Source organism: Crocuta crocuta, unplaced genomic scaffold (assembly GCF_008692635.1).
Source record: "Crocuta crocuta isolate KB4526 unplaced genomic scaffold, BGI_CrCroc_1.0 scaffold58, whole genome shotgun sequence".
NCBI lineage: Eukaryota > Metazoa > Chordata > Mammalia > Carnivora > Hyaenidae > Crocuta > Crocuta crocuta.
The window spans coordinates 1,008,270-1,027,327 of record NW_027532417.1 but is presented as its reverse complement, the minus strand read 5'-3'; the positions used below and the strand labels follow the sequence as shown (position 1 = coordinate 1,027,327).

The following is a 19,058-nucleotide window of genomic DNA, read 5'->3' as shown; positions in this document are numbered from 1 at the left end:
GAGAGAGAGAGACAGCGTGAGCAGGGGAGGGTCAGAGAGAGAGGGAGTCATAGACTGAAACAGGCTCCAGGCTCTGAGCTGGCAGTCAGCACAGAGCCCGACGCGGGGCTCGAACCCACAAACCGCGAGATCATGACCTAAGCGAAAGTCGGACACTTAACCGACTAAGCCACCCAGGCGCCCCTCAAGTAAATTTTAAAAAGTCTTTTCTTTATAAAGAATAATTGAGTTCTTGATATAGATGAAAACATGTTTCTTTCAGCTAAACAAAAAAGAAAGCATCTGAAATCCCTTAGACAATTTTGAGCAAATTAAAAACATTTTGTTTCCATCTTAATTCTGCTTGACTATATCAAACTGCCTAAACTCTGGGCCTCTAAGTTGTTCAAGTCCAAAATTAGTGAACGGCATCCCTAAGTTTGGGTTGTAAACCAATTACTAGCTGTCTGTGACAGTCATATATAAATTTGCATACATTTTGATTTTGGTAGCTATTACAGTCATATACATTTTGCATATATTTTGATTTTGGCTGTATCAAAATTTGGTAATATTAATATAAATAGGAAAGTTGCTTAGCTTCAAAACATGAATAGATCATCACAGATTATAGGAATTCTGGATTAAAACTATCAATTTTTTGTGATTTTCAACATATCACTTGGATATTTGAATCTTTACTTCAACTCAGCATATACTGATGCACACTTTATTACTGTTTTGTTTAGTTGGTAGAATAAATGGCTGAGGTAGAAGATTAATACTGAATGTTGGATTTTTTTTTTCCCTATGCCTTCCTTGGTCATTGTTCATAGTAACTAGTCAATAAGTTTATGGACTCTATTTAGTTACAAATAACAACAACCATCCTTTGCAAACCTTGAGAGTATATGAAATGTAAAGCCTATTGTTTTATGAAATAAAAATGTTATATCAAGAGGAAATGTTCAACTTTTTACTTATACATGCATAGGACTACCACTTTGGTTGAGTCAGGGTACTTGTTCAGGGAACATGTGTGGTACTGCATGCCAAGCGATGCATCTCAAGGCAAGAGACAGTATCACATTCTTTCGAACAGATAACATTTCAAAGCAATTAGAATGCATACATTGTGCAGAATTATGATTAAAACAGTGATCACCAATTTGTCAGAAACCTCCCACTGACTTTGAATAAAAGCCACCTATCTTCTAGAGACACGTGATTACACCACACACAAAAAAACCTGAATTTTGCCAAATAGTAAAGCATCAGCATCAAACCTTACAGGGCAGGTATCTGGTGCTGACAGTTTTGAGGCAATCCAGATAGCAGTGAGCTGGTGGCATTCTTAGGGCATACAGCTTTACCAATACCTTTGATAGCACAGAACATGGTACTGGGTAGAAACACATGGGAATCAGTAACTCTTGGGTTGAACAGTGTTTCAGAAGAGTTTGACACTGAGTGTAAAGTCTTAGAAAAGTCTTAACTATATCTCAACGTTTCATTTTTCGTTCTTTTTATATAAATGCATGAAAGGGTTAAATAATAAAAATCTATATTTAAGTGCATTTAAAAAGGTTTTTCAATAAGTAAATATAAAAATTCCAAGTAAAAAAGAAAGCATTGTATATTTTTCTTTGTAGTGTTTTCTGTTTAGTGGAACATAAAATAATGGTAATTTTTAATAACTGGTAGCACTTTACATTAGGTGAAATGCAGTATTAAACATTTAATCAATAACAGACATATAACAACCTGAAAGCTCCGAAAGTAAATCAGTAAATGCTAAAGAGTAGCTATCATGTATCTGTATTTCCTCCCTGGGAAGAACATTAAAAAAAAAAAAAACAACCCAAACCAAAACAAAACACATAAATAGCCTAATTGAGAATTGCAGGTAAGCCACTTCTGGTTTACCAGTTATTTTCATATTGACATATTAATATATAAACAAAAGTTAGCACAGACTAGTTCGTATTTCAGTTTATTCATATTAAAACACAAAACTTATAAATCAGTTTTCTAATTATTACCAGACCGTGACATTTCACATACATGCTTACAGCAAAATAGCAGCACATAACCTGAGATTCTAGTCAATTATTTTCTGGAAGCTGTTAATCATCAGTAAGTTTTCTCATTTTTTAATTTTTTTGCCTCCTTCCTGCTGCTTACCTTTTGGTCAATTATTGCTTCTCAGTATCTTCACTAGTATAAGGACAAAAAATAAGAAAAAGAAAGTAAAATCAGTCCATCTGGTGATGTAATAGTTCTATTAAAGGGATTAAAAGGAGATTGCAAATAATGCTCTCCCCAAAAAGTTTATGATTATCAATGAGTCATAAAATGAGTCATTTTCCGCACACAGATATTTGAGTTTTGTGTATGTGCATGCTTTAGTATGGATGGAACTTTAGGAAAAATTTTAAGATTTGGAAACATTTCTAAGTTTATAAGGTAAAATAACACATGAACACTTTTAGTTTCACATTGGCAAGAGACAAGATTTTAATCATTAATTCCAGAGATGTCTGTATCTAATTACTTACTAATTAAATAATAACCATATTTGAAGCATTGTTCTCATCTGAATTTGTAAGCTGTGAATTTCTTTCCAAGAAACTATTTCAATTCTTACAGTGTTCCTCTAAGACTCTATTGTACGTAAGCCATTTTTATCAGTTCATCAGGCTAGGACTACTATGTTCTACTACTATTCTACTAGTATATGCTATAGTTCATGCTATAGTACATGCTATAGTATATTACTATACTGCTACCATCCCAATTAATACGTAGACATGTACTGAAACCAAAGCCTAAAAAGAAGATGGAAAAACTCTAAAGGTATGTTTAAAAAATCATTTAAAACTTCTTGTGTACTGTATCAACACAATGCTCCACAAATCCACCTTTATTTAAGAAAATTAAAATAGTGATAAACAGCAAAAAATAAACCCTTTTCTGAACTTATAGCCTTGAAATATTCTTTCATCAAAAATTTTTATGATTTTGTTATTAATATTATGGTACAGCAATTATGTTAATGTAATTTTCACTAATTCACTTCAATAAAACAAAAGCCTATAGAAAACTTGTATTTGGAATCTTGTTCTATCAAGAAAGGTAGGGTATATAGTATTTAAGATGCCTCTAAATCGAACTGTTTTCTATTTAAAGTTATTTCTAGAAAAATTTGCTCCCTATAAGTTATCATGTCTTCCACATCTTTATAGACAAGCATTTCTTCAATGGACAACAGTTCATAATTATTCAGGCTGAATGCTGATTTGTTCTGTACAGCATTTAACATTTTTAGGGATGTTGTAACTGAATCACTCAAAGAGGAACACACTGGGAAAATACGAGCATTCCACAAACTTAAACATGTCTTATTTCCAGAGAACAGTTCCTCTGTAACTTTCAGATTCCAAATATTTAGGCATGACAGGAAACAGACTCCAAAGAACTGAAGTAACTTTATATCTGACAATGTTTTAACATTCCTTTTCAGGTTGTCTTGCACTCCAAATGCCATTGTTGAATATTTCAAGTGTCCATTCATCTTCAAGCTTAAGGAACACACAAAAGAATCTGCAGGCAGGACGGCTGCTGTTATGATATAAGAACCACTAATAATGCAGTTTTCCCCAACTGAAACATCAGGCCCCAATCTGGAATACTCCACAACTGAGCCAGTTGCCACAGAACATCTTGAATCCAGTATACTTTGAATGATACAGGATGTGTTACCAGAGCATTTTGATGTTGCAGAAATGATGCTAAAAGCTATGGACTGTAAGCCAAGCTCTGACTTCAAACTGCTATCTGAAGTAAAATGAAGTAAGTATTCTTCAGTTGTTCCAATGTGATAGAATTTGGACTTGTTAAGAACAACAACATTTAATGAGGTTCCTTTAAGAAGATGAAATATTCTCTGCCTAATGTCTATCAACTCTGCCTCTTCTTTAGTGACATTTGATGTGTTTCTGGTGTATTCCACAGTTGCTCCAGGTCCCAAAGCCTGCAGAAAGTCTCCATACGCATCAATTTCACAGTTCAATGTGCCTATTTTTTCATAAAAAGCAAGTAATTTTTTTGCTGATTTATGATCCATGTAAAACAGGCTGTCCGTGTAGACATACTCAGAGTTTAGAGAGGTAGTGTCACCCCCAGCCAGGTCCTGGTGAGAAAAATTTCCAGGTCTACATACAGCATTAAATTGACGCATCTGTTCTATGCTGGGCTTATGAAGGAAACGATGGCAACATCTGTATTCAAGGTCTCTATATTCTAAATAATTAAAAGGTTCTAAGACAAATACTCCATGTGTGGTACCAACAGTCAAACTAGAAGGATGAGCTAAAGCAGTAAAGCCAGGTTTGTCAAATCTAATAAACTCACATTCTCCAATACTATAAAGTTCAATATCATCTGCACAGGTAACCAGAATCCCAGGTTTCATATGTGAGGGGAAATCAATGTACATGGCTAGTTTTAATTCCAACATCTGATAAATGGGGTTACCGAAAGGTAACGCAGTGAAAATTTTGCCCAGAGCACTTGCATTTGGAAGGCGTTGGCTGTAACCACCTATATAAAATTAAACAAAATAACTGTTTTAAAATGTTTATTAAGACTATAAAATTTTAAAAACCCAGGGGCATCAGTTACAACTCAAAATATATCTAAAGATATTTAACGTATATAATGCATTCCTGTAACTTAAGAAAAAAATAGTAAATTCCAGGTTACAAATTCAAAGAACAATTCTCTAGTGATTTAATATAATGTAATTTTAGATTAAGAAACAATTCTATTATACTTTCGAGGCTGTGAATTATTTTGAATCAACTGCACAACTAGTAAACAGGACCATGGGCTAAAGCATGGTCTTATATCTACATTTTAAACAGTAAATTTCAATGACTTTTAAACTCCTACATTAAGTATGCACTTTATAGAGGGGGAAAAATGACAATAAAAAACTAATATACCAATCCAAAATATAATTATTAAACAGTAATTACTAAATGCAGTGTCTTTCCTCAAATTATTACATACACTCAAAGGAAGTAAAGGTATGTTTACTTAAAAGCATTTTAAAATTTATACTTATTTTTAATTTGAACAGTCTTTTTCCCTCTAAAATGTCTTATGACTTCTAAATTCCTTGAAAAGCATGTTCTCTTAAGTACATTAAATAGCTTACATCATTTTTATGTAACTAATTATAAAGAGAGGCAACATTACATAGTAGAGTAGACAAAAATGGGTTCAAACTCTGGTTCACCACTTTTTAATTGCTTATCGTTGGATTTACTCCAAATCAGCAAATGTAGAATAATACTTGCTTTACCATCTTTTACGTAGAGCACTTGGCAGAGTATGTTGTTCAACAAATGAGAGCTAATACTTTTCATTTTTTTCCTTTTCCAAAGGCTAGCCAAAACTTAAGTTTAAAACTGAAAGAATTACCTCTTTCTAACTATGTATTTCTGAGTGTCTAACTTAATTTTTACTAAATTGGTAATCATACTCGTTCTAGAATGAAGCTATAAATTAGAATTTTTCTACTTTTTTAGAGTTAGTCTTAAAAATCAGAACTTGGATGCTTTACTTGATATCATCTTTATAAAGAATCCTGTTCTATACATAAACCATATGAAGTGAAAAATCCTTTGGAAATGACATAGATGAGTAGTTCTAAAACACCTGTTTCTGGACTGGTGCCAGTCCATAATAAGGTTTCCATCAGCCCCCAGTAAAGGAAAATGAAGGTTTTCATGTAACCAAAATTTTCATACATTTGTTGAATTAAAAAAAAAAATCTTTTATTATGAGATTATTTCTTTCCTATTTTTCTGTTCTATATAATGTTCTCTTTTGTTTGTGACTTTTCCTCTTACATACTGTTTTGTCATCTCCATGTTTTGTCACTACCTTTTCTTTTATTTTTAAGTTATCTTAAGCATTATAGATATTTGCCACTAATAATCAGATAAAAATGCATGATAGAAGGTTTTGGCGAAAGTCTGGAAATCACAGTGCTGAACCAGCCCCTCCCCTGTAACAATAATTCCTTTTAAAGCATTATTGAGAAATGTTCATATTTTGATGAGTTCTATCTTAGGAAAATAATTTTCTATATACATTCCAAAAAAAAATATCCATGAAAAGTTGATGATGTTTGTAATCTATAGTTTTAAAGATAAATTTGTCAAAAAACATTATGCTACTTATAACTTTAAAATATCAAGAAAAGCATGAAATATTTATTTTGAAAGCAGAATAACTTCAAAGACAAAAATTTAAAAAAGGAGAGTAAAGTATTTGCAAGGTAAAAAAAGTCCCTAAGATATCAAAGATAATATGTAAATTAGTGAAAAGAAAATATATAACTTTACCAGAGTGAATTAATAGGATGGTAAAAGAATTCCATTTATCTCCATATAACTTTTCCAAACATCGAAGCGCACAAAGTGTGGATCCTCCATTTCCTTAAAAATAAAAGTAAAAACCACAATTTATTTTATAGAAACTAATGAAAATTTGTTACTATGGTAAAGTTAGGTGTCATAACTTTGAGGATATGGCCTCTAGGTATAATTAAAGTAGGCAGAGAGCAAAGGTAAAGGCAAAAGAATCAAGTACATGTTTCACAGCATTTAAATAAAAAACAATTTGCAATGAAACCCAGAGATCAGCTCTTGGTAATAAATGATGAGATTATAATCTTCTGAAAATAGTAATGAAAAAAAGAAGAAATGATAAATTAGGTAATCTGCAACACTCGAATACACATTCATTTGGAGTTACAAACTGAAAAACCCATTAAAATAATTCCCCCCACATGACATAACCAAATATTTGAGTTAGATATTTTTGTCTAAAAAGTTTCTTAGAGGGGCACCTGGGTGGCTCAGTTGGTTAAGCATCAGACTCTTAATCTCAGCTCAGGTCATGATGGCTCAGGACATATCTCAAGATTCCTGAGTTCAAGTCCCACCCCAGGATTGCCCTGATATCAGGGAGCCTGCTTGGGATTCTGTCTCTCCCTCTCTCTGACCCTCTCCTGCTCATGCTTGCTCTTGGTCTCTCGCTCTCTCAAAATTAATTAATTAATTAATTAAAAAAAAAGTTTCTTAGAACCTGGTGTTCTAAAAACATCTTAAATATAACTACACTTACTAGTTACCTTGCTCAAGTTATTTAACACTCTGTGCTTCAGATTCTCATCTATACAATAGGAATTATAAAAGTACTGACTACACCACTGTGAGGATTAAAACACTGGTTAATTAGAACAATGCCAATGTCAGATATAGATATCCCATATGGTATCAGGGGCTTTAGCTTTCAGTACTATATGGAAAATGGCCTCAAGAAAAATAGCACATACTTTTTTTTTGCAATGGAAGGTCAAAAGGCTAACTTAAACTGGGTCTTGAAAGTAGTATCTATGATACTTAGGCCATTAAACTATATATATAGTCCTGATTTGCAAACTTTATGTAAATTTCTTAACAAACTATGGAGTTAGGAGGGACCTTAAGGGCCCTACTGACAAAGTCCAAAAGAATATTCACCATCACCAAGTAAATCTTATTAAAAATAATAATATACTTTTCTAAATAGCATTCTGCAAGTTTTTCATGGAAGTCACATTGTGTAAACAGTTGCTATGTCTTTTTTAAAAGAAATAGTAAATTTACATTAAATTTTTAAAGTTTGGAAAGATTATGGGTAGAAAGATACAGAGGTCATCAACTGTGAGCCATAGTAAAGCTTTTCTTTGGTAATCATTCTGCCTCAAATCTATGATATAAATCTGATTATATACAGCATACCTATTTTGGCTCCAGCAGGGTCAACAAAAACATGATATTGAACTCCAAGGGGTAACTCCTTTTTTTTCAGCTTTTCTGAGAGCTGTTGCTTATAAGCAAGTTCCTGTTTTTCATCAGCTGCTGTTATTGCAACAATGTCCCAGAATTCTCCAGCCGCCACAGGTTTGCCTGTGTGAAAAAAACAAAGAAATAGGTATCGGAAATCTCTAGCTATTATAAATTTAACTATTAAAAAGAAAAATGAAAGATTATCTTCATAAACTTAACTTCTTTTCAGAATTAGGGAATAATTAGTGGATAGCTAGTATGATTCAAATTAGTTCTACTGAAGATTGTTCACAAATTTTGCATTTTTTCCTTTTAGATTACTTGCTCCTTTCATGGTCTACAGCCCATTTAATTAAATATTCTGAAACTTGTTATGTTTCTTAAGAGAAGTATTCTTGCATTGCTAAAAATTACCTCAATTCTTAAGCAGTGGAGACAAAAAGAATACATGGGGGCACCTAGGTGCTCAGTCAGTGAAGTGTCGGACACTTATATTGGCTCAGGTCATGATCTCAAGGTTCATGGGATAGAGCTCCAGTCTGGCTGTATGCTGCCAACGCAGGGCCTGCTTGGGATTCTCTCTCTCTCTCTCTCTTTCAAATAAATAAATAAACCTTAAAAAAAATAAATGAATCTACAGCTGTGAAAATCGATTTTCATATCCTAGGACCACTTAGTGTTTGTTGGCTAAGTAAGATTCAACCCAAGGATCCTTTCCTACAATGTTACTGTTTATAAACTCAGGTACTTTATTTTTTATTACCTTAAGATGAGCCATGCAAGTTTACAAAGGCTTTGAAGTATGACCTAAAATTCTGCATAACGGAAAAGTTTCCAAGTCCCTGATGAACTCATTAAATTCAGACTAAAATGAAGCTCTTTGTTGGTAAAAAAAAAAAAAAGATGAATAAAGATTTTTATTAATTAAGTTTTTGTCAGCCAGAATCTTAATATTCCTAAACATTTTACTATATTTTAATGCAGAAACTTCATCAAAAATATAACTAACTTTATTAGATAGTTGTATAAAGAATGACAAATAGCAGTCTTTAAAAAAAATTGATACTAATTTCCCCTTTTAAATTTTGACCCTAATTCTTCCATGTCTTGTTTTATACTCAGCATGCATTCATAGCATGGAACAAAATGGCGAAGTACATAAGGGGATTGGAGAAGGTTAAAATCATATTTGTAACGGTCAAATACTGTGCTTTAGACAATTCAGATTTATTTAAAATAACTTTTGTCAATGAGCTAAACAGATGTGTAACTGGATTTGACAGCCTCACTAATCAGAGTATTTTTTTCTTTTCCTTCTCCTTTGTTTTGATATATACATGTTACTAGAAATAAGGTCAAAGAAATAAAGTAACAACGTGACGCAAAGAAAGGAAAGTGACAGAAGAATAAAAAATCAAGCGAAGTATTAGCTATGCCTGGGCCTGTGTCCTAAACCCGAAGGTGAGAAGCAGACCGGAAGTGATAGTCCAGCAAATTTCCCGGCACGTAAAGTACCCTCCCTGTCCACTGCCGGGGAAGGCTGGGGTTTCCTCTTTGCTACCTCTCAGCTCTGAAAACCTCTGCAATTTTCGCTGGGTGGCTTCTCGCAGCTTTACGCCTAAGAGTGTATTTGCAGCAGCCATAGCAACGCCCTCTCCGAGACCAGCTTAAACGTTCCAGGTATCCGCCGGCTGGCGCAGCACGCATGCGCCTCAAACGTAACCCGCTCCTGGGTCCGGTTTTCCTCTGTCCCGCCCCTTACGTGCGTCACTCATGTAACCACGCCCCCGATGTGGTGGCCTGCAGTGAGAAAACTCTGGGGAACTGAGCGCAGAGCCTTGTGTTTCCCTAGCAACGTCTCTGGGGCAGATGGCCACCTAGCGACTTGTCGGACTGTGCCGGGTCTGGGCCGCTTGTTCCCAACTCATAAGGCTTTGCAGCCCAGTTGACCCGGTGAGTTATTCGAGTTGGGCGATAAAATTGCTGGAACTGACCCGCTGAGAAGACGAAAGTACAACCTAGCTTCCAGTTTTCTCTTGAAAGGTGGTTCGTCCTTTCTAACGCGATTTGTTTCAGCCGGGGGCAGTTACCTAAGACCTCTTGATAGTTAATCCCTCCCTCAGGGTCGTCATCTAGACAATCAGCACCAAGTCCAGGTCCTGAGTACAGTCTGAAACATTCAAGATCTGTATTCTCTTAGGGAACCTTAGGTTTTTGGCTTATTTGCTCCTGTATTTAGTGAGCCTCCACCCCTCTCAGTTTTGAGTTAACTTCATAGGGTTTTGTACATCGTATAAAATTCAATCTGTAACAAGTCCGTTAACATTTGTGGTTTTTGGTTGCTTCAGCTGGCATTCTTTTTGTACATGCGGATTGATCAAGAACTTTCAGTAACAGTGGGAATAAGTCAGACTTATTAGATGTATTTTGGTAGATATCTGTAAGTATTTCTTTTGTAAAACACGTTTAGAATGAGTTTTACAGATTAACCTGTTTATCCCTACATATAACACAATTAAGAAACGGAGTAAAAGTCAAGGTCTCACAATCAGTAGTAGAGAAGATTTAAGCAGTATACTTCAATCCCAAAACCAGAAATCATCTACCACACCATGCAGTTTGATTTATTTTAGAAACCTGTCTTCCTAAAGTCTTCATCAATAGCATAGGCAGGAATTCAAGGCCCTATAAATTCTTGCCATGAACTTAACTTTTTTTTTCTAAATATTTGGCTCTGCATTTAATTCTGCACTTAAAGAACGTTTCAGTAAAAATGGAGATTCTTTCATAGTTTTAGTGCTTAAACGTTTTGAGTTATTGTGAATAAAAACAAAACATTAAAAATACTTATAAGAAACATATGACTTGAGTGAAGTAAGCAAAAGAAAGTGAGCAGTAAAGATCAGAGAGGTGAAAAACGCCTAAAGAAGGGATTTTGTTTTATACTAAGTTAAACAAAGCCATTGCAGAGTTTTCATGTGACTGACCTTATGTCTAAAAAGATCACTCAGAAATATGAAAATAGACTGTAGTGGAGGGTAGGGTAAGGATAGAGTTGGTAAAGGCTTGGCAACATGGTAACAGTGGGGATGCTGAGAAATTGATTAAATTCTGGGTATATTTTTTTGAAGGCACAATGAATACAATTTGCTAATGGTATGGCTGTAGAATGTTAGAGAATGAGAGGGGTCAGGACTGACTGCCTCAAGGATAGAATGGCTATCAATTGAGTAGTGGGGAGAGTCCAGAGTGTGCTTTTGGACATGTAAAATATAGGGATGTACGTGTATGCTGTGCATATGTAATGGAAGTTTGTGCCTGTAGACATTATAGATATGAGTCCAGAGTTCATGAGAGAGGTCTGGGCTAGAGAGAGAATGTTTTTGAGTCCTGAGGGTTAGACAGTGTGAGGCTGTGTGCCTGCGATTCTGCAGTTCACAGAACTCTGCAGAGGGATAACTTTAAGGTTAGGGTTAGGGTTAAGGGTTAGATGGAGTTAATTTTAAACTACTCAACTAGATGAGGTCCTAAGGGAAGAAAGGTGAATAAAGCTTATCAGTTCAAGGATTGTTCCTACTAACAACGTAAACAATGAAAAAGTGACCAAATAAGAAAAATTTGGATAGTGATAAGTGTGAGGGGACTAGAACAGGCTGATATAAAAGACTGTATTACATGGAGTATTAAATATAGCATTTCTTGGGACCTAGGAAGGATGGCCATAGAAATTGATATTATTTTTTCCTAATATGATTATATTATTCATATAAAATGTGTTAGAAGTAAATATACCACATTATCAACTTTGGTTTTTGTTCTTCCTTCATTTCTGTTTTTTTTTCAACTGTTTACTAATATTTTTAAGTAAAAATGGAAAAATATTGAACACCATATGAGTGGGAGTAAATTTCCTTGGAAGTTGATTGTGGGGTGGGTAAAAAAGTCTAGGGATTTAAGTTTATGTTTAATATAATCAAATGGTGTGATATGGTTGTTTATAGTCATTAGCTACGGTAACCGGAATAAAATATAGCAACACACCTAAGTAGCAAATCCATTAATTCTCTATAAGCAAAACACATTGGAAATGACATATTTAATCATGGATTCCACATTTCAGAAGGGACATCAGGCAAACTAAACTACATAAGATGAAAAATGGTACTCTGCAAAGGCATTTGGGCTTTTTTTCCTATAGGAGGAGAGTAGAGAGTATCTGAGGAAATACCACAAAAAAGAGTGAGATAGATTTTTAAAAGAACTTTACTGAGGCATAATTTATATGCCATTAACTTAACCTGTTGTAAGTGAACAATTTAATGATTTTTTCCCAAGTTTACTGAGTTGTGCAACCATCACCTCAATAAGATGCCTATGCTTGTTTAGAGTTAATGCCAGTCAGGTTGTTCCTATTACTATGGGCATAACTATGACTGTTGTGTGGGAGTTGGCCCATTTTTTAAATCTGCTTGTTTATTTCCCTTATTGTTTAAGTGTTCTTTATATATTTTAAATAAAAGTACTTTATCAGATGTATCTTTTGCAAATATGTTCTCCCAGTCTGTGGCTTATTTTCTTATTCATTTGACATTATTTTTTGCAAACTGTCTTTAATTAATTTTTTAATTTAAAGAAAATAATTTTTCATTAAGTTTTTAATTTTAATTCCAGTACAGTTAACATACAGTGTTATATTGATTTCAGGTGTACAATGTAGGGGCTCAATAATTCTATACATTACTTGGTGCTCCTTGTTCTAAGTGTACCCTTTAATCCCTATCACCTACTTCAGCCACTGCCCTCCCCCCACCTCCCCTCTGGTAACCATCAGTTTGTTCTCTTAGAGTCTGTTTCTTGTTTTTTATCTCTCTATGCCTTTAATTTTAATGAAATATAGGTTATAAAATATTTCTTTCATGGATTATGATTTTGATGTTGTATCTAAAAGGTCATTATTATACCTAAGGTCATCTAGATTTTCTTCTAGGTTATCTTCTCGGAGGTTTATAGTTTTGTGTTGTCATAGATACATTTTAAATTATTTGTTCTGAATGTGTAAAGTCTGTATCTAGATTCATTTTTTTTGCATGTGGATGTCCAACTGTTTCAGTATCATTTGTTGAAGCTCCATTGTATTATCTGCTTCTTTGTCAGAGATCAGTTCACTATATTTCTGTTTCCAGACTCTTATACTCCATTGGTCTACTTTCTTTTGTTTTGACAATGTACACTGTTTTTGACTACTATAGCTTTATAGTAAGTCTTGAAGTCTGGTAGCTTCATTCCTCCAACTTTGTTCTTCAATAGTGGGTTAGATATTGTAGGTTTTTGCCTTTTTGTGTAAACTTTACAGTCTGTTGATATTGATGAAATAATTTGCTTAGATTTTGAATGGGATTACATTGAATCTATAGATCAAGTGGGAAGAACTGACATCTTAGTATTGAGTCTTCCTATTAAGGCTATCGATGCACATGAAATCTCTCTCCATTTATTTAGTTCTTTGATTTTGCTCATCTCAGATTGTTTTCCTCTTGTACATATTTTATTACATGTATACCTAAATATGTCATTTTGAGGGGTGCTAATGTAAATAGTTTTGTGTTTTTAACTTGTGCATTGCTGGTATAAAGGAAAGTGATTAGCTTTTGTTTCTGCAATCTTATTATAATCACTTATTAGTTCCAGGATTGTCTTTTCTTTCTTTCTTTCTTTCTTTTTTTTTTTTTTGGTTGATTCTTTTGGATTTTCTATATAGATGACCAACTGGTGAACAAACACAGTTTTATTTCTTCATTCTTAATCTGTATATTTTTAATTTCCCTCTCATACTGAATTAGCTAAGACTTCCAATATGATGTTGAAAAGCAGTGATGAGATGGAATATCCTTGCTTGGACTTGATCTTATTGGGAAAGCTAATTTCTTACCATTGAATATGATGTTAGCTGCAGAATTTTTATAGATATTTTAATCAAATTGGGGAAGTTGTCCCCTATTCCTAGATTACTGAAAATTTTTCTCAAGAATAGGGTTGGATTTGAGTAATTGATTTTTCTGCATCTATTGAAATGGTCATGTGTTTTGTTGTTGTTGTTGTTGTTGTTTAGCTTGTTAATGTGACAGATTACACTAATTGGTTTTTGAATGTTGAACCAGACTTGCATACCTGAGAAAAATCCCACTTGGTAGAATCTTCTTATACATTGTTCAGTTTACTAATTTTTTTTCAGGATTTTTGCATCTGTTTTTATGAGAAATATTGATCTGCAGCTTTCCATTCTTATAATGTCTTTGGCCATAGTGTTTGGATAATGCTGGCCTCATAGAATAAGTTAGACTTTGCTTCTATTCTCTGAAAGAGATTTTAGGGAATTGGTATAAGTTTTTCCTTAAATTTTGGTAGCATTCCCCAGTGATCTCACCTGGGCCTGATGCTATCTGTTTTGAAAAGTTATTAATTATTTGTTCAATTTCTTTCATAAATATGTGCCTATTCAGATTGTCTATTTATTCTTGTGTGAGTCTTGCAGATGGTGTCTTTCAAGGAATTGATTCATTTCACCTAGGATGTCAAGTTTGTGTGCATGGAAGCTGTTCATAGTATTTCTTTATTATACTTCTAAATGTCCATGGGATCTGTACTATTGTCTTTACTTTAATTTCTGATACTAATATTTTTTTTTCTTTGCCTGGCTAGTGGCTTATTAATACTGTTGATTTTTTCCAAAGAACAGGATTTGGTTTTATGGATTTTCTCTGTTGATTTTCTGTTTTCAATTTCATTGATTTCTCCCGTAATTTTTATTGCTTCTTTACTTATGCTTACTTTGGATTTAATTTGCTCTTCTTTTTCTAGTTTTCTAAGGTGAGTTAGATGATTGCTTTTAGATTTTTCTTCATTTGTGATGTATGTATTCATTGCTGTGAATTTCCCTTTAAGCACTTTTGATACTTCCCACAGATCTTGGTAAATTGTAGTTTTATTTTCATTTAGTTTAAAGTATTTTAAATTTTCTCTTGAGATCTTTTTTGGCCCATGTATTATTTAGAAATGTGTTGTTTAATCTCCACATATTTTGCTCTTTCCAGCTATCTTTCTGTTATTGATACATAGTTTTATTCCATCGTGATCGGGGTAGACATATGATTTCTATTCTTTTCAGTTTCTTAAGTTATATTTGAAGCTCCGAATGTGGCCTCTCTTTGTAAATGTTTATGTGAGCTTTTGATGAATATACATTCAGCTGTTGTTGGATGAGGTAGTCTGTAGTTGTCAATTATATCCAGTTGATTGATGATGTTGTTGTGTTTAACTATATTCTTAGTGATTTTCTGTCTGCTAGATCTGTCCATTTCTAATAGCAGAGTTGAAGTCTCCAACTGTGATAGTGGATTCATCTATTTCTTGAAGTTCTATCAGTTTTGCTTCACTTTTGTTAGGTGTATAAACATTATCAGTTGGTATGTCTTTTTGGAGAAATGACCTCATTATTATTATGTAATGTCCATCTTTATCCTGATAACATCCCTTGCTTTGAAGACTGCTCTGTTTGAAGTTAACATAGTTACTCCTGCTTTCGTTTGATTACTGTCAGTGTGATAGATCTTTCTCTTTCACTTTATATGTCTTTACCTTTCAGTTGAGTTTCTTCTGGACAGCATATAGTTGAGTCTTTTTTTTTTTTTTAATCTCATCTGACAGTCTCTTTTAATTGGTTCATTTGGACCTTTGACATTTATAATGATTACTGATATATTTGGCTTAATATATGCTATTTTCTGTTTGTTGCCATTATTCTTTTTTTTATCTTTTGTATTTTACTTTTTATGCTGTTTGGTTTTAAATGAACACTACATATGATTTCATTTTCTTTCCTTTATAGCATATTGGTTTTAGTTCTTATTTTACCATTTTTAGTGACTATCCTAAAGTTTGCAATAAACATTTATAACTAATTCACTTCCATTTTCAAATAGCACTATACCCCTTCCCACTTAGTGTTAAGTGCCTTGTAATTAAAAAATAAACCCAGTTCCTCTCTATATAATTGTTGCTCTTAAAAAAAAAAAAAACCTGTTTATTTGAGGTAGGGGAGGGGCAGAGAGAGATGGAGACAGAATCTGAAGTAGCTTCAGGCTCTGAGCTGTCAGCACAGAGCCCAATGCAGGGCTCCAACCCGTGATCCATGAGATCATGACCTGAGCTGAATTTGGATGCTTAACCAACTGAGTCACCCAGATGCCCCCAATTGCTGCTTTTACTTTATCCTATATCTAAGCATTCAAGTGTGTATAATATATGCATAAGCTTAGATAATTGGATATATTGTTTGCTACTAGTATTTTGAAAAACTTTTATCCGTTAGATCAGTTAATAAGAAAAATAATGGATTTTTATTTTATGTACACTTATTTCTTTCCCAGTGCTCTTCCTTGCTTTCTGTAGATCTGAGTTTCTGAACAATATTACATTCCTTTTCTCTAAAGAACTTCTTTTAATATTTCTTATAAGATAGCTCTACTGGTAACAAATCTCAGTGTTTGTCTGTAAAGGTCTTTTATTTCTCCATTTTGAAAGATAATTCATAGGGTACAGAATTCTAGGTCGGTAGGGATTTTTTTCCTCTGAATACTTTATTTATTTATTTATTTGCCATTGAAAAATAAATATAGTTTTATTATTTCCTTTCCAAAAAAAAAAAACCAAATGTAATATGAACAACAAAAAAAAAGAAATAGAAGTTACTTTGATTAAAAGTCACAATTAACATGAATGGTTGAGATTACACTAAATAATAGGGACAGACTAATACCATTGTCTACAGGCTTTTGTGTGCCAAAGAGAAAGTAGTTTTGTCTTATAGTAGTGATTTTATGTATACATATATACTGTATAAATATATACAGTAATGTTTTTCAGGCCTTTTTTTCCCTCTTCTTTTTGCTCCTTTTCAGAGCCCTTGTACAATCTTGACACTTACTGAGGACTCCAAAGAACTTTTATGTGGGTTATAACTATCATATTTACATATTGGAAGTTGAAATTGAGAAATTTTAAAATAATTACTTACTGAGTCATTTGACTAGAGCAATGATGACTGTGAATAAAAATGTTAGGAGAGATAACATCTTATATTAATATAAAAATTATTTTGAGCTCATGGATACCCTAAGAATGCTGTGATAGAAAAAAGCAAAATAAAGGGCAAATTTGGAAGTAAACTACTTGCTGTGGCTTACAGTACTTGGGTTTGAAAAGAGGTGATGGACTGTACTAAAATTTTAGTAACACTTGCCCTATCTTAATGGGTTGCTTTCTTTACTTACTGGTTCATTTCTTTCCCTACTGTGTAAAAGATTTTTCTTTCTTGACCATCTGTGTAATCTGTCTAGGTAGCAAATATTCTGTGTCTTATAAGAATATTTTTCTTTGCTTTATGTTGAATTTATTACATTCTTGATTAAGAGACTCTGAAATACAGAGAACAAACTGAGGGTTGCTGGAGAGCTATTTGGTGGGGGGATAGGCTAAATGGGTGATGGGCATTAAGGAGAGCACTTGTTGGGATGAGCACTGGATGTTGTATGTAAGCAATGAATCACTAATTTCTACTCCTAAGACCATTATTACACTGTATGTTAACTAATTTGGATTTATATAAAATTAAAAAAAAAAAGAAAAAATTGTCAGAGTCTATTTGGACACTTGATTAAGATAGGATTGGGGTGCTGAAGAAATAATATTGAGTTATATAGTTAACTAAATAAGCATTTAAAATAATACAACATTTTAAATAAATATACACATTAACATGCTTGTAAAGAATCTCATTTTTTAAACTAAGGAATCTTCTGAGCTTATTTTTATTTCTTTTTCTCTAAGTACTTTAAATATTTTATTCCATTCCATTCTTGCTTACATGATTTCTTAAGAAGTATTGTTTTCCATGCAGATGTTTTACTAGATTTTTAAATTAGTTTTTACTGTTTTATATTCATCTTCTGGTTCATCACCCTTCAGTATTTTCAGGCTTATGGTTCTACAGTATGCAAGCATGGAGTAAAAATAAAAGTTGAAAACTGGTGTTTTCACAAAAGCTTTCTTAAAAATTTTGCACAGAAATATACAGCCTTCTAAATTTTAGAAACCAAATGCATTTAATGGACAGAAAATAAGATGTCTTGATTCCAAGTGCATCTTAGGTTCTTTGTTCCAAATAATTTTTTATGTCATTTGAAATGTGGAATATACGACAAGAATACAACGATACAATGTTTTTTTTTTAAATTTTTAAGTGCTTTTTTAATTTATTTTTTTAAATTTTTAAAAAAAATTATTTCTGAGAGAGAGAGAGAGACAGTGTGAGAAGGGGAGGGTCAGAGAGAGAGCGGGACACAGAATCTGAAACAGGCTCTGAGCTGGCTGTCAGCACGGAGCCTGACGCAGGATTCGAACCAACCAACTGTGAGATCATGACCTGAGCCGAAGTTGGACGCCCAACCGACTGAGCCATCCAGGCACCCCAAAAATACAGTGTTTTAAGGAAACATGTTTTTTATATAAACTTACAAACCAACTAGATTCCATTTTCATTTGCCAGGAGATTAGTAATATTCTGACTATTCTACTAGAACCCTCTCCTTAATTTTTAAAGTACATTTTGTTTGTGATATAAAATCATCAAAATACTGTTTTTCTTCATCAAAACAGTATTGACTCAATGAACTATTTGGCCATATAAAAGTATTTTTAAATTACATTTACTGTGTTTATGATGGGCTTAATTTATTGTATACATTCTAAACTCAAAATAGTTTGCAACCATAGTAGATATAAAATATTACTAGTTATATTTCTTATAGTTAGATTTTTGAAAATAATCTTTATATCCTTCCTTTAAAAATATTTTTATAATGTTTATTTATTTTTGAGAGAGGGACAGAGCATGAGTGAGAGAGGGGCAGAGAGAAACACACACAGAATTTGAAAAGGGCTTCAGGCTCTGAGCTGTCAGCACAGAGCCTGACACAAGGCTCAAACTCACAAACTGAGATCTTAACCTGAGCAGAAGTCAGACACTTAACAAACTGAGCCCTCCAGGCACCACCCCCCCCTTTTTTTTTTATGATTTTTTAAATTTCCAGAGTCTTAGCAAATTTTGTGGTAATT

The 19,058-nt window shown here is 33.3% G+C and overlaps 2 protein-coding genes and 1 pseudogene across 5 annotated transcripts in view; 1 reads left to right on the top strand and 2 right to left on the bottom strand.

The window, feature by feature from the left end:
- Positions 1–1,331, bottom strand: part of LOC144243842 (fucose-1-phosphate guanylyltransferase pseudogene) — a 6,150-nt pseudogene extending 4,819 nt beyond the window's left edge.
- A 625-nt stretch (positions 1,332–1,956) lies between these two features.
- On the bottom strand, positions 1,957–9,571 carry LOC144243847 (fucose-1-phosphate guanylyltransferase). Its single transcript, XM_077778985.1, has 4 exons — positions 9,448–9,571; positions 7,839–8,006; positions 6,396–6,488; positions 1,957–4,581 (listed from the first exon to the last, which is right to left on the bottom strand). The coding sequence occupies exons 1-4, from the start codon at positions 9,527–9,529 to the stop codon at positions 3,131–3,133; spliced, it is 1,794 nt and encodes a 597-aa protein (XP_077635111.1). The 5' UTR covers positions 9,530–9,571; the 3' UTR covers positions 1,957–3,130.
- Positions 9,572–9,701: 130 nt separating this feature from the next.
- Positions 9,702–19,058, top strand: part of LRRIQ3 (leucine rich repeats and IQ motif containing 3) — a 201,070-nt gene continuing 191,713 nt past the window's right edge. For 3 of the 4 annotated variants that reach the window (XM_077778993.1, XM_077778992.1, XM_077778989.1), the window contains exon 1: positions 9,702–9,839. The gene's annotated coding sequence lies outside the window, so the exon portion shown is untranslated. Of the gene's footprint in view, positions 9,840–9,862; positions 9,930–19,058 lie in introns of those variants that run through there. The other variant, XM_077778990.1, reaches the window with a different exon arrangement.

Excerpts from the sequence above, each read along its gene's own strand:
- LOC144243847 (XM_077778985.1), bottom strand. The coding sequence starts at position 9,529 with ATGGCTGCTGCAAATACACTCTTAGGCGTAAAGCTGCGAGAAGCCACC. Across the intron at positions 8,007-9,447 it reads GAGGTTTTCAGAGCTGAGAG|GCAAACCTGTGGCGGCTGGA; the intron begins GTAGCAAAGAGG and ends TTTTTCACACAG. Across the intron at positions 6,489-7,838 it reads CCCTGCTGGAGCCAAAATAG|GAAATGGAGGATCCACACTT; the intron begins GTATGCTGTATA and ends TTTATTTTTAAG.